The 12871-nt window shown below is 35.6% G+C and overlaps 1 protein-coding gene across 2 annotated transcripts in view; it reads right to left on the bottom strand.

The window, feature by feature from the left end:
- UBR1 (ubiquitin protein ligase E3 component n-recognin 1) overlaps positions 1-12871 on the bottom strand; it is a 59460-nt gene that overhangs the window by 10694 nt on the left and 35895 nt on the right. For both annotated transcript variants that reach the window (XM_066321271.1, XM_066321270.1), the window contains exons 28-38: positions 12544-12633; positions 10783-10970; positions 10459-10664; positions 8290-8383; positions 5861-6013; positions 5343-5440; positions 4682-4775; positions 3114-3262; positions 1890-1945; positions 1497-1593; positions 232-299 (exon numbers count right to left, since the gene is read on the bottom strand). In XM_066321271.1, coding sequence (XP_066177368.1) covers positions 232-299; positions 1497-1593; positions 1890-1945; positions 3114-3262; positions 4682-4775; positions 5343-5440; positions 5861-6013; positions 8290-8383; positions 10459-10664; positions 10783-10970; positions 12544-12633 — 1293 coding nt within the window. The remainder of the gene's footprint in view (positions 1-231; positions 300-1496; positions 1594-1889; positions 1946-3113; positions 3263-4681; positions 4776-5342; positions 5441-5860; positions 6014-8289; positions 8384-10458; positions 10665-10782; positions 10971-12543; positions 12634-12871) is intronic.

Consider the following 12871-nt stretch of genomic DNA (forward strand, 5'->3'; position numbering starts at 1 on the left):
AAGAAGACTGAGATTGCAAGAATGAAATTTAATAAGAACAAGGCAGCAGACTTCAAAGTTACCAGAACTAAAAATAAACATATATAGCAGTCTTCTGTAATAATTTGATTGCTGCTCATGTATAATGATTTGACTCATGCACGTGAACAGATACTATTTACAGAGTACAGTACACAAAAACCTATGCTTAAAAGAAAGTATTAATATGAAGAATAAAATAAACCTGCTTACCAAAACGTGGAACATATCTACTTCTAAGAGTGATGGAGTGTCCTCCCCTTTAAAGTTTGGTAGGAGAACTACAAAATAAAGGTATCAGTTAAACATATAGCATGCATTTTCTTCTTTTGGATTGAACTGCAGGATCAGAATCTGATTTCAGAGCTTCTATCATTTCTGTGTTTTCAAACAAAGGTCCATACCTCTAAAGTAAGGATCAATTTATTTAACTCCTTACCACTGATTTAACTGATTGTGCATGTTTAGCTATTTCCATATGCCCAAACAGATGACAGTATTAATTAAAGGATCTTCAAAATTCTGAGACCTAACTCTTTACTTCTCCAGCTCTAATAAATCACACACAGTGTTAAGGGTGAAGGTCCTTAGGCACCTCAACACTAGGTGCCTCACAACCTCACCCAATACAAAAGCCTAGGAACCACACCTAACAGTCTGATCAAATAGAAAGCAAATCAGAGAGTGGGATTCACAAAGGGCACCATACTAACTCAATAAGAAACATGGGGGAAGCTACATGCCTCTAACTAGCCCTCACTGAGACTGAAATATCTTAAGCTAGGCTTCAAGCAGCCTTTGAAAGTACTGAAAGTCAGAAAATATAGAATGGTTTGCATTGAAAGGGAGCTTAAAGATCATCCAGTTCCAATTCCTCTTCAAAAGGCAGGAATGTGACTTGCTAGATTAGGTTGATGAGAGCTCCATCCAATCTGACCTTGAACACTTCCAGGGATGGGGCAACCACAACTTCTTTGAACAGCCTGTTTCAGTGCCTCACCACTCCCACAGTACAGAATTTCTGTCTAATAGTTAATCTAAACCTAATCTTTTCCAGTTTAAAACCATTTCCCTTTGTCCTGCCCCTATCTATATCTATAAAAAGTCCCTCTCCCTCCTTTTTATAAGCCCTCCTAAGATACTGGAAGGCTGCAATGAAGCCTCCCCAGAGCCTTCTCCTCTCCATGCTGAGAAGATGAGGTCTCACAATTAAGAAATATCTATTTTGTAGCTTTATTCCCCTGTTCAGAAGAGAAATTGCAGAAACAGTTGGTTCCCATCTGTTCCAGACTTGAGTATCTGTAGGTCTGGGTAATCCAGGGTGAGTTCAATCTACTACCCTTGATTTCAGGCAACTGAAGTGAGCACTGCTGTATCCAGTACTCCAACCCTTGCTTCTGTGCTGTGTTAACCTGTGTGCCACTTCAGAAGAGAAACTTCAGCAACACAAAAGGTATTAAATAAAAGGACTGCAGTACCTCCTAGAAGACGAATCAGATGTTTCTGAATCAGGACCTGTGGGGATGTTGTTCTCTGAGCAGCTGCAAACTGCACTAATGCTTTAAGGCCACTGTGCTAGAGCGCAAGAGAAAACAGTTGAATGGGAAAAAAGGCTAAATATAATAGTGATATAGAACTGCAAAAACGTATCTACTTCTACACAAACATAAAAGGCATTTATAAATTAATATGAACAACCATATATAAGTATATTACTCTTTCAAAGTGCTCTTTATGCTACGAATCCAAACACTGAGAGATATCCCTCAAGAATGAACTTCATGTTAGCAGTTTCAATGGGTTTATAGATGCAGGTGTATTATAAATAACTTTTTTGTTTGAAATACATTGCCCATCTTACTCATCCATACCTGTCTATTTTGTAGAGATCCAAATAAAGGCTTGCCCTCTGTTTCCAAGAGGTTTTCTTAAAATTAAACAGAAAAAATTAAGTTGGTTTTTTCTCCACAACCTAGTATTAATTTATTCTTAGTATATACACTCCTTTTTAAAGCTCAACTTGTTACAAGAGAATTCTCTTGGAAAAAAAAAATCCGTCTTAAATGGCACTGATAATTTCCAAGACAAATTATGGTAGTAAGCTTTTTTAAAATTTTAATTTTTCAGACCTTGCTAACTAAGGATTTAAAGGAATGCTGCTTCACATAAATGATGATAAAATATTCATTCTATGGATTCAGATTTATTTTCAGTTACCCTTATGCAATGATCAAAACCATCAAGCTACATTTACGGAGATGCTATGCAGCCATCTTACCCTCACATGTATCATAGAATGTTAAGGGGCTGAAATGGACCCTAAAGATCATTTAATTCCCACTCCCCTGCCATGGGCAGGGACACCTCACTAGACCAGGTTGCTTAAGACCTCATCCAGCCTAGCCTCCAATACTGCCAGGGTTGGGGCAGGCACAACTTGCCTTGGCAACCTGGCAAAATTTGCACTATTGCATTTGCACTATTGCATTTGATTGCAGTTTAACAGAAATACTTTGAAAACAAAACTCCCAAGTTGGAATACAGTTCAGCTTTCCTCCCCGAGTGCATTGGTTCTGAAGGAATAATAAAGAAAAATGTACCTATTTAGCAATTTCAGAATACAAGAGACTTTCTTCTACAAATCCCACAAAAATTCGTTAAGAATACAGACAAAAACAAATAATGAGACAGGGAGTACTATTTCACAGCTATTGGATATTTAGCCTAGGAGATGCCTGCAGATCAATGACCTTTGGCAGCCTGAAGGTATTAATTGAACATGCTCCATGTTACAATTAGTAATGTGGAACATGGTCACTAACTGCTGCCTCAAATTAAGCACAATGCTGGCATTCTGTACTGTATTTCACTAGCTAATATCTAAGAAAAACATCCTATTATTTATACTGATTTATAGATAATACTTCTGTTATTACATATGCAATTATATATAATTTACTTTGCTATACTATTACATATGGCTCATACTTACGTAGAGCTACTATTTGTACAATCACATTGTTTAAAAATTTGATAATTGAGCATCTGTAACATTTTCAATTCATGAGAAGGAATAAATTGAAATTATGCTTTACCTATACACTGGATGGTAAAAGCACATGTGCTCCAGGTCATCATAGGAATCCGGGAATCAGCTTCATTTGGAGCAACTTTGAGCCCAACTCTGTAAATGGTGGTGGCAAAAAGAATAAGCATCTCCTTGATGCTGCTTGAGTACTTGGCTCTGCAAAACCAAGACAAGAAAAGTTCAGTCTAAATTATTAATAGTGTTAATTACTTACTGGTTAATCACTCACTAACAAAGTCTAAGTCCAAACCAGGACAGTTATTTATGAAAGAAATATTGAAAACGAAGACCCTTGGTCTGGAAGAGATGAAACAAATCCCTAGTTTTCAGCAGTAAACAAGTACCTTGACAAAAAAGGCTTACAAATTGGGAGATTAAGAGCTGCCAGGCCAGAAGATATTACTTTCGTGTATTACACTGTAATTCACAATAGAAAAATGCAAACATTTTGAAGGAAAATAAAATGAAAATAAACATTGTAAGAAACTGTAATTTTTTAAGTCCTGAAGTGAAAATAATAAGGTGCTAAAAATGGAAGATATTTCAAGTGGTTTTTAAAATATTTTTTAGTATATAAGCTCTTTTCAAATTACATTAGGTTAGTTTATGTAAATGCAGTTTTAGTAAACAAGTGTTTAGCAGTTTTAATGGCCTGTGGTTTTTTCCCAAATCACAGACAGAACTTATGAACAGAAATATGTCACATTTCTATTAATACTCCATATCTTACGGACAAAACAATTGTACCACAAAATCTGGGGTTTAGCCAGGTTCATACTTAAACAACATGGTTTAAGTTTGAACTACAGAATCTTTCCCAAGATGATCAGTTATCAAGAAAAAATTTGATTCAACTTTCTGACAACAGACCATTTTTAAAATTTTTTTACAAATAAACACACAGGTGGGTACATAGCCTAACTATGGTGTCAGTCTGAAGTAGCAGAATACTTACAGCTAAAAAGATCTAAAAAGAACTAAAGGACAACTGAGCTCACTTGAAAAGTATCTACCCATTCATTCTGTTTTACTGTTAATTACTTCGTAAAGTAATTAAGAATTAAACATGCTTAATGTTACAGTTAGTAATGTGGAACATGATCACTAATTGCTGCCTCAAACTCAATCTTGGCATTGAATTTAATTTAGAATAGAATATAAATCAAAACAGACAACAGCCCTAATCCTCTAAGTGATCCATGTTCCATCATCATGTCCAAAACCACCTGAAATCTATACCCAAAACAGATGTGTAACAGGAAAATTAAGGCAAACAGACAATAAATAACTTGCCTAGAGGCACAGCAAGTAACCCAAATCACTGGAAATGTCGATTAGAAGATTCCAGACTCCTAGCTTTTTACCAAGAACATAAGTAGTACCAGACTGGATTTGACCAGAAGGTCCACTTAGCTTCTCACAGATTCAATATTCAGTGAATGTTTATGGAAAAGAATAGGTAAGCCCCTAGTCTGACCAAACAAATCACAGGTCTTTCCTCCAATACAAATTCTGAAGTACACCTGGGATATTGAAAATTAATATAGTGCAAAGAACACTTCCAGTAACACTTACGAGGACTGTACTCCAAAACTAAGGATGGAATGGAATTCCAAAGCTGAGTTCCCCATTGCCTTGTTGGTGAAAGGTGGAAGATTTTGTTTCTCTCCTTCCAGGAAAAAATAAATACATAAGCATTAAAAAAAAAAAAAAGCTGTTACATTTTTGCAGCAGTTTAAAAAAAGGAGTCGTCTTTTTATTTGAAGCTGATTTGAAAATAATTGCAAACACACCTCACCAGCCAGATTATATTCCATCACTCCTCCTTTAAGTAACATTTGCATCTAGCCCCAAAACAGTAGATTCTCTGTGCCTTCTGTCTTCTAAATACTCATACCAACTTTCATTTTGTCCTTTATAAATCAGTTGTTCTCTTTTTTACTACCTCACAGTCCATACAAAAGTGTAATTAACCACGAGCATTAGTCTGTTGGCATTCTCTCTGAGTGCATATAATTTTTTTTCTACAGTAAAGATGGAAATAATTTAACAAAAGCCAGAAAATTGGTGAGGGCACTTAAATCAAGACCAGCTCAGAAAGGGCAATAACTTTTATCCTCAGCTTTATTTGATAGTGTCTTGACTGAGAGCAAAATGTATTCTTTATTTGAAGTTTTCTGCTAGTACTAGTTAAAACGTACTGACATATATATAGCTAAAAATTAAGATCACAAACCTTTAGCATTTTTCACACTGTAGCCTGATATCCTGACTGCGACGATCTCCAGCCACCTAGCTAGGGACAGGATTTGAGCTACTGCCTCTGCATCCTCACTGGAAGCAAAAATAGAAAGCAGGTTTTATTGTAACACTCAAAGAACCCCCTTGACTTGAAAAGCAGAGGACACAATTAGACCCAAACACATTAACTCAGTATTTACTCCATTTTACTGGCTTTAGAAATTTTGACCAAACAGTATAAAATGGAGTGTAAAGCTAAATACTAGGTCCAGGTACTTTCTCATTTGATTTCAGCTCCAAAGAATAGACAACCCAAAAATATTTTATAAAAAACAAAAGACTTACTGCCAAAAGAAGTATATTGGCTAAACAATCAATAAGGAGATATGCAGTATTTTATACAGATGAGAACGCTCAAACACAGTTCTCCTTCCAAAAATTTGAAAAGTTGACCAGCCCCAAAGTAATATTTCTTTTCTTTTTAATTAGAGGTTATCCAATCTGGTCTTTCACCTGTTTATTTTTTGAGCCTGCAATGGAACGATAGGAATCACAGTATTGCACAGAGATTTGCAAAGTGGACAAAGGTACTCTCCATTCTCCAAGTCAAATATCTGTTCAACATGCAAACGTTGTCGGAAGTTCAGCTGCATTGCTTCAAAGTACCTACAACATTAAAAAGGAAATTACTAGAAAGTGGAATGGCTCCAATGCAACATCAACACCAAGGTTCAAAGTGCAATTATACAGCAAACACTTATCCAAGCCAACAAACAAGTATTTTCCTATGATTTGTAACTTTTCTTCATGCTTGGATGTGAAAAAAATAAAACCTTAGAGCACACAGATGAATTCATGCAAAAAGGCATGGTGTATCACTGATGGGAAAATGATAGCAAGTTTTCCTGGCTTATAATATCCTTACAAATTTCTTTAGGATTTTGCAGACAAGCAGTCTTCATATTTGTCTACTCTTCCCTCTTATTTTCAATGTAATGAAACACAGTATCTAATGACTCTCCTATGCAACTCACTATAGTAAACTGGAAACAGGTATTGAACATGTGGTTATTTAATTTTAGGAAACACTACTGGTAACATTTCACCAATGATTAATCAGCTATTCACTGCAATTACTAAGCCTCATGACTAGACAGTGGAACTGTATCCTTCTTTTAACAGAAAGAGAGAATAATATATATTAGACTATCATATTTGAAGGATTTTAAACTGAAAAGGAAGTAAAAACTCTATGATCTTTTTACAGGTTTTATTATATTTTTTCCCCTCAGTGGATACAGTAAGCCTTCAAATTCCATTATTGTCTCATTGGTATTTATGGGAACAAAAAGATCAAACATTTAAATCATCTTCTCTGGATACAAATTCACTCCCTTATGTTCAGACCACGTATGTAGGATCTTAGAAAGATGAAATCATCTTGGGTTTTTTTTTTTGCTTCACACTATACAACTTAAATAAACCCCCACTTATGTGAGAAGAGAAAGTGTTATGTGCAGGGGCATCTGCAGAAGTTTTAATGAATACAGAATATTTAGGGAATTATTTTGTTATAAACAAAAACCCATACAGTTTTTCCCCCGCATTCAGACTAATAATGTTTTTGCAAGCAACTCCTCTTCCTCATACGTACAGCTGTAAGGATATTCCACTCACTTCAGCTTGTTCTGTTCTAGACAATTTGCAGCACTTTTAGGCTGCACATAGAAAGGTATGACAGGCATGGTTTGGAGGAGTGTTAGTAAGTTAGAATGCCTCTCATGTAATAAAAGACTATACTCAAACCTTCTGTGCCATTACATATGTGAAGAGCCTGTTGTCCGTTTTAATCCCATTAATCCATATAGCAAGTCATCTTTTCTTAAAAAGAGCAAGGGAACTGAGGTCCAATGCTAGGAACAACTACTTAGACCTACGAAGATATATGAGGATCTGCCATGAACAGATGTATTATACTCAAGAAACATACTTCTGTTTCATTTTAAGTGTTTGCACCTATGTATTCTCTACTGTTTTATTGTAAAAAACAGCATTATACACACATACAGAGAAGTGAATGGTAAGCACTAGAAATTTAGTCAGATTTTTCTAAAGTAAAATGGTGCAAGTACAAACAACAAGCCTAAAGAGATTGTTTCTAACATGTGTCATATGAAGAGTAGCTTGTAATTGCATGGCCCAATCTATCTGTTCAGAATACTTCAGTGGGACTATTTATATTATTCTTTCACAGTGCTTATATAGTTTAGACTTGCCAGATCTACGTGGCGTGAAATGTAGGATGATTGTATCCTACAAGCTAGGAATCTTGCTCTTTTAATGTTCAGGTTGCATTCAAATCCGAAACACTTGGTCTAAATTGTGGGTTCCCCAAACAACAGAAATCCAATCAAGTCTATAGCAGTTGCATCAATTCTTCACTCTTACTTTTCATTAGGAGTATCTTCACTGATATGGGAGGGGTCACAAGCAAATATTGGTAGATTTAACCACTCATATTTCCTCATATTCTATTCTAGATGCTAGAACCTCCTCCAAACACTCACTGGAATGGATCAGTTTCACCCTTTAAGACAGACTTTGTGGTAACAGACTTTCAGAGTACTGTTGCTAAATGTAAACCTACTCAATATGGTTTCCTATTCTTGACCATTTTTACTCCATTGTTTATATTTGCATAAATTATTAAGTCCTTAGAGATCCTTCTCTGGGTTATAGAAGGCCTTAAAGCTTTTGATGATCATCATCTTCATCAAGCCAAAACATCTCTTGTTCCATATTTCATTTTTAATGAGTGCAAATTGTTTTGATCCCTTAATTAAGCATCCACTTACTGTACTTTGTTTTCAGTGTACTCTTGAGATAATTTGGAAAATAGATTAATTAAAAACCATTAAAAGGCAGCAAAGACAGATCCTTACTTCTGCCAGCAGGCTGCATGCATTACATGACCACAGCTCCCTGTGTGGGTCCCACAAGGTAAGTCAGGGTGCATGAAGAGAGGATCTAGTGTATCTAGAAACACACAGCAGAAAAATTATTAAATGAACAGTAATGTAACATCTCAACAGTATGAACAGAAATAAGCAACAATTTACACAGACCATGAACTTCAGATCTTATTTTCTTATAGTTTGCACAATCACATTAAAGCTTCACCTGGCTACCTTTCCCAGACCAAACATGCAGCAGAGCAATAATAACGAGTACCCATTTAAACTACTGAAGGTTCTCCATATAAAAAAAAAAAAAGATGCCAAATTCAAATTGCTTAAAAAGAAAAAAGGGTGCTTCTGTACTGGAACAGATCAGATCTGTGGTTGGATTCATTGTCACTGAAGCTTGTAATGTTTTTCTTACGTTATTTTTAAATGAAAATGAAACTACTAAGGACATGTAGGATGAATAATTTCTCCTACTAATCCTGTATATTTTCAAACCACTGACACAAAAAGCACTGAATAACAAAAATCAAGTCTATCTTTTACTAATCTTGCTCAACTCTAAAGAACAAAAACATTATAAGAATGTACTGATGTCTTTCTGTTGTATGTGCAGCCGAAGTGGGATCCCACCTTCACTTCAAAGATATCTAAGTAATACTGAACAACAGCAGTCCTCCATGCCTCATATCTCATCTGGGTGACTGTTCCTGATTTTGAACTAATACACTTGAATCTGACAAAACGAACCAAAAAATAATCCCAAACAACAACAACAACAAAAAAACCCCCCAAAGCAATAGCCAAACATGTCCCTACAGAAAATTTACAAGTGTAGCTGACTACAAGAGCACAGGACTTAATCTGTACTTCAGAGTACCACAGAAAAAAGAAATGTAATTAGTATGTGACCTAGACCAAAGTTCTATACAACTGGCTCAAAAGTGCCATTACCGGTAGTTTGCTGATAAAAAGAAAAATGGATCAAGCAGGATTCTGTAGGAGTTTGTCCTAGGCCTAGGACAATTCAGTACTTGTCAATGGTCCGGAGAAGAAAATATGAAACATCTTATTAGTGACACAACTTGGAAAAGGTTTGTAAGCATGATAAAAAATAGGGCAATACCCTGGAGAAATATGAAAAAATTATGATATTTCCTCTAGTAACAATCAAGAGTTTACTTCTAAACTAAAGCAGAACTAATGAACTGCCCAAACATAATTTAAAGCTATTTTCTACAAAGTAGTGTCAACAAAAACATAGCACATAGCACCCATTTTGCTCTATGAGCTGACTACAAACCACAAAAAACCACCCCCACATCTGAAAATAAAAAGGAATTTAAACTAAAAGTTGTGACAGCATCTATCTTGAAATATTACTAACTTCCTTTTTCAAAAAGAGAACAAAAATGTCCGTGAGTATTTAAGTTCTCCCTTATCCTTGAATTTATCTTATTCTTTTCCATAAATAACAAGACCAAAATTTCCATCATGTTTAGTCAACTGCTACTTACAAAAGGAATTCTTCTGGGCTTCGTGTTCCCTGCTAGCAATATCCTATTACACAAATATAACTCTTGTGATTGTGTAACTTTCTTGTATTCAATTTTTTGTTCGCACATCAGATGATATCATATAACTCTTGCTTAGATTTTAAAATTTTTTTACATTGTTGTTTTTATTACTTCCTGTACATATAAGAGGAAAAAACCCAAATCAAAACAAACGCCCTAACCCTTTTCAGTCTGGCATATTTGCTTCTGATAATGCTCATTTATTTCCACCATATTGGGAAAATTTGCAGCTGTACTTGAATAAACAGGAATTTTGAAGAATCTTGGCTTTTCTCCAAAGCAACTACTCCCACCAAATCTCCATGTTTCATTAAGTCTCGTGAGATGAAAGCATTTTCTGATTTCCCCCACAACAAACCTAAATATTCATATACTTCTCATTTAAGTTTTAAAGCATGGATTTTAAAGCAAAATAAAACTTTGATTTTCAAGCAATTTGAAAGTTTGCACCCTTTTTCCTTAAGTACAGTCAGTAATTTACCTGACCAAACAAAAGAGTTCAGTTTGCTCAAAGACTTTTGAGCTCCAGGTACAGAACTGTTTATAGTCTAAGAGAAGAAAAATCACATACCTCCTGAGAGTTCAAGAATCCTGCTCCTATTCTGAGTTAAGGCAGTTGACTTCTGCACACAGGCAGATAACACCATGGCAGCACTTTCCAACCTTACTTCCTGCTCCTCCTGACAAAGAATACAGGTCAAAACTTCTTTTTCAGTGACAGATAGACCTCGTTTGGGACCCACAGCAATTCTGGAGTAATCAACTGCTGAAGAGATACTGGAAGACCAGAAGTAACACAGATATAAAATAACCAGCTGGATTTTGTAAACAAACTGAATTCTTCCAGATATCTAACAAGGTCATACACTACAAGTAGGTCTGGGGTTTTTTTTACCTTTCTTCTTCCATAATAGCATCATCTTTCCCCTGGGCCTCCAGTGTGTTTTCATACAGGAGCTTGTGGGTTTCAATGAAATTCCTCTGCAAGGCAGACATCTGGGCCATTATCTTCTGACGGTGCAGCCTCGCTGCTTCCGCCTTTCTCTTCCGCTCAGCTTTCTCCTTATCCTGAGTGCTCTGTGTCTTACAGTAAGAGAACAAAGAAATCACAAGTCACTAAGAACATCAAAAAATGAGAAGACTCCTTCCCTATTATGGGTATTCTAACCCCTGACATCAAATATTTTTAACTGATGACACTTTAATGAGGAAAAAAAGTTAATTGCTATCTGAAATTTAAAAAAAAAAAAACAACCAAAAATCTTTATATGTTGACTAGGTTCATTAACTAAGACTGGACTTTCATGGTCTACAAAAGGTGACTAGTACAATCCGTAGGCCAAAGATAAGACCAGTAATACTTGAGTCATTTCAATTAAGCACTTGTCTGTTCTTAAGAAATGTCAGTGAGGTGAATATCAAAGCTTTCTCCAGAGTTGTTATTCTCCCCATAAAATCCTACTGAGTATTCAGTATGTCTATTACAGAAACTGAAGGAAATTTTTATCTTGAACTGCCTCTCCACGAAACAACAAATGTGTCAGCATTTTACACATTTGTGTACTGTATTTTCATTATTCTTTATGGTACACTGGAAAACTATTGTTCTTCCAATATGTACTCATGTATCATATTTTCAAAAACCATTAACAAAGGATTTCTATGCTTTAGAAATGCAGAATTCAAACAACACAAGCAGACTTTATTAAAACATATAGAACCTAACTCTTCCCATCCAATTACTTAAGGGAAAAATACAACATTATACACAAGGTTTCCATTCAAAGTACCATCACTTTTCCAGGAAATCAAACAACAAACTGCTCCATAAGTAGAACTGTAAGAGATTAATTTCTTACTGACTTCTGTATTTTGTTTGACACCTTACCAAATCTCATATGACAGCTACCTCAAAAAAGAAACACAGCATATGCTGTGTGGTAAGTTTAGAACTAGGCATGCAACGACCAGCCAAGAGATTGCTTGGCAGCAAGCAGTGGCCAAACAAAATGCGCAAGAGCAAACTGGTCTGTCTTCACTTACTGGCTAAGGGTAATTAGATTGTTTTCTGTTTGAATGCCAATTGAAAACACAACCACTCCATGGGACTAAAGTCATCTTTGAAATCTCCATTTCATTGTGTCATTTGACCACTAGATTCAGTGGTTATTTGGAGAGAAAGGAAAGAGACTGACAATCAGAATAATTACTTAAGGCTCGTCTTTATACAATCAGGGCAAAGGACATTAACCTCTTGACAGATAATGTAAATTACAAGACATCATTTAAAGTGGACTTGTATTTCTAATTATTGTACAATGACAGTATAATAGAAAAGGTGGTCAAACCACAAAGACAAGAAATAGAAAGATGAGCACAAATTACTTCCTTCAGCCCCCTCAACTGCTTCACTTAACTCAGAAGTACAGCCAAACCCACATTAGGTGCTAATAATTCCATTAAATATGTTTAGCACAAATTTCACTTACTAAAAACATTATTCCTAGAAACTAAACCCTAGTTGAAGACAACATACCAGAAATCAGTTTTGAAAAATCATCATTTTAGGCAACAATAAATTTAGATACATTATTGAAAACAGCTGTTCAAAACATTAGATACAAGGCTTCCAGTGAAGCTTTATTTTTATCATTACCTCATCACCTTTTGTAGCTTCTGAGCCTGATGTAGGTACTACTGTTGTCAAACTAGATTTTTCTCTCAATCTCTTCACCATGTCAAACATCTAAAAACAGACGCTTTGATGTTAAAAAAAAACCCACAACTTGGCTCTTATAACAGTATAGATTACTACATTTCCAGTGTTACAATATCTAAGCATTGGAACAGCCACCCCAGAGAATCTGTGGATGCTGGAAGTGTTCAAGTCCAGTTTGGATAAGGCTGTAGGCAATCTGGTCTATTGGAAGGTGTCCCTGCCCATGGCAGGGGCTTGGAGCTACATCATTTTTAAGGTCCCTTCC

The sequence above is a fragment of the Sylvia atricapilla genome, chromosome 6, assembly GCF_009819655.1.
Source record: "Sylvia atricapilla isolate bSylAtr1 chromosome 6, bSylAtr1.pri, whole genome shotgun sequence".
Lineage (NCBI taxonomy): Eukaryota > Metazoa > Chordata > Aves > Passeriformes > Sylviidae > Sylvia > Sylvia atricapilla.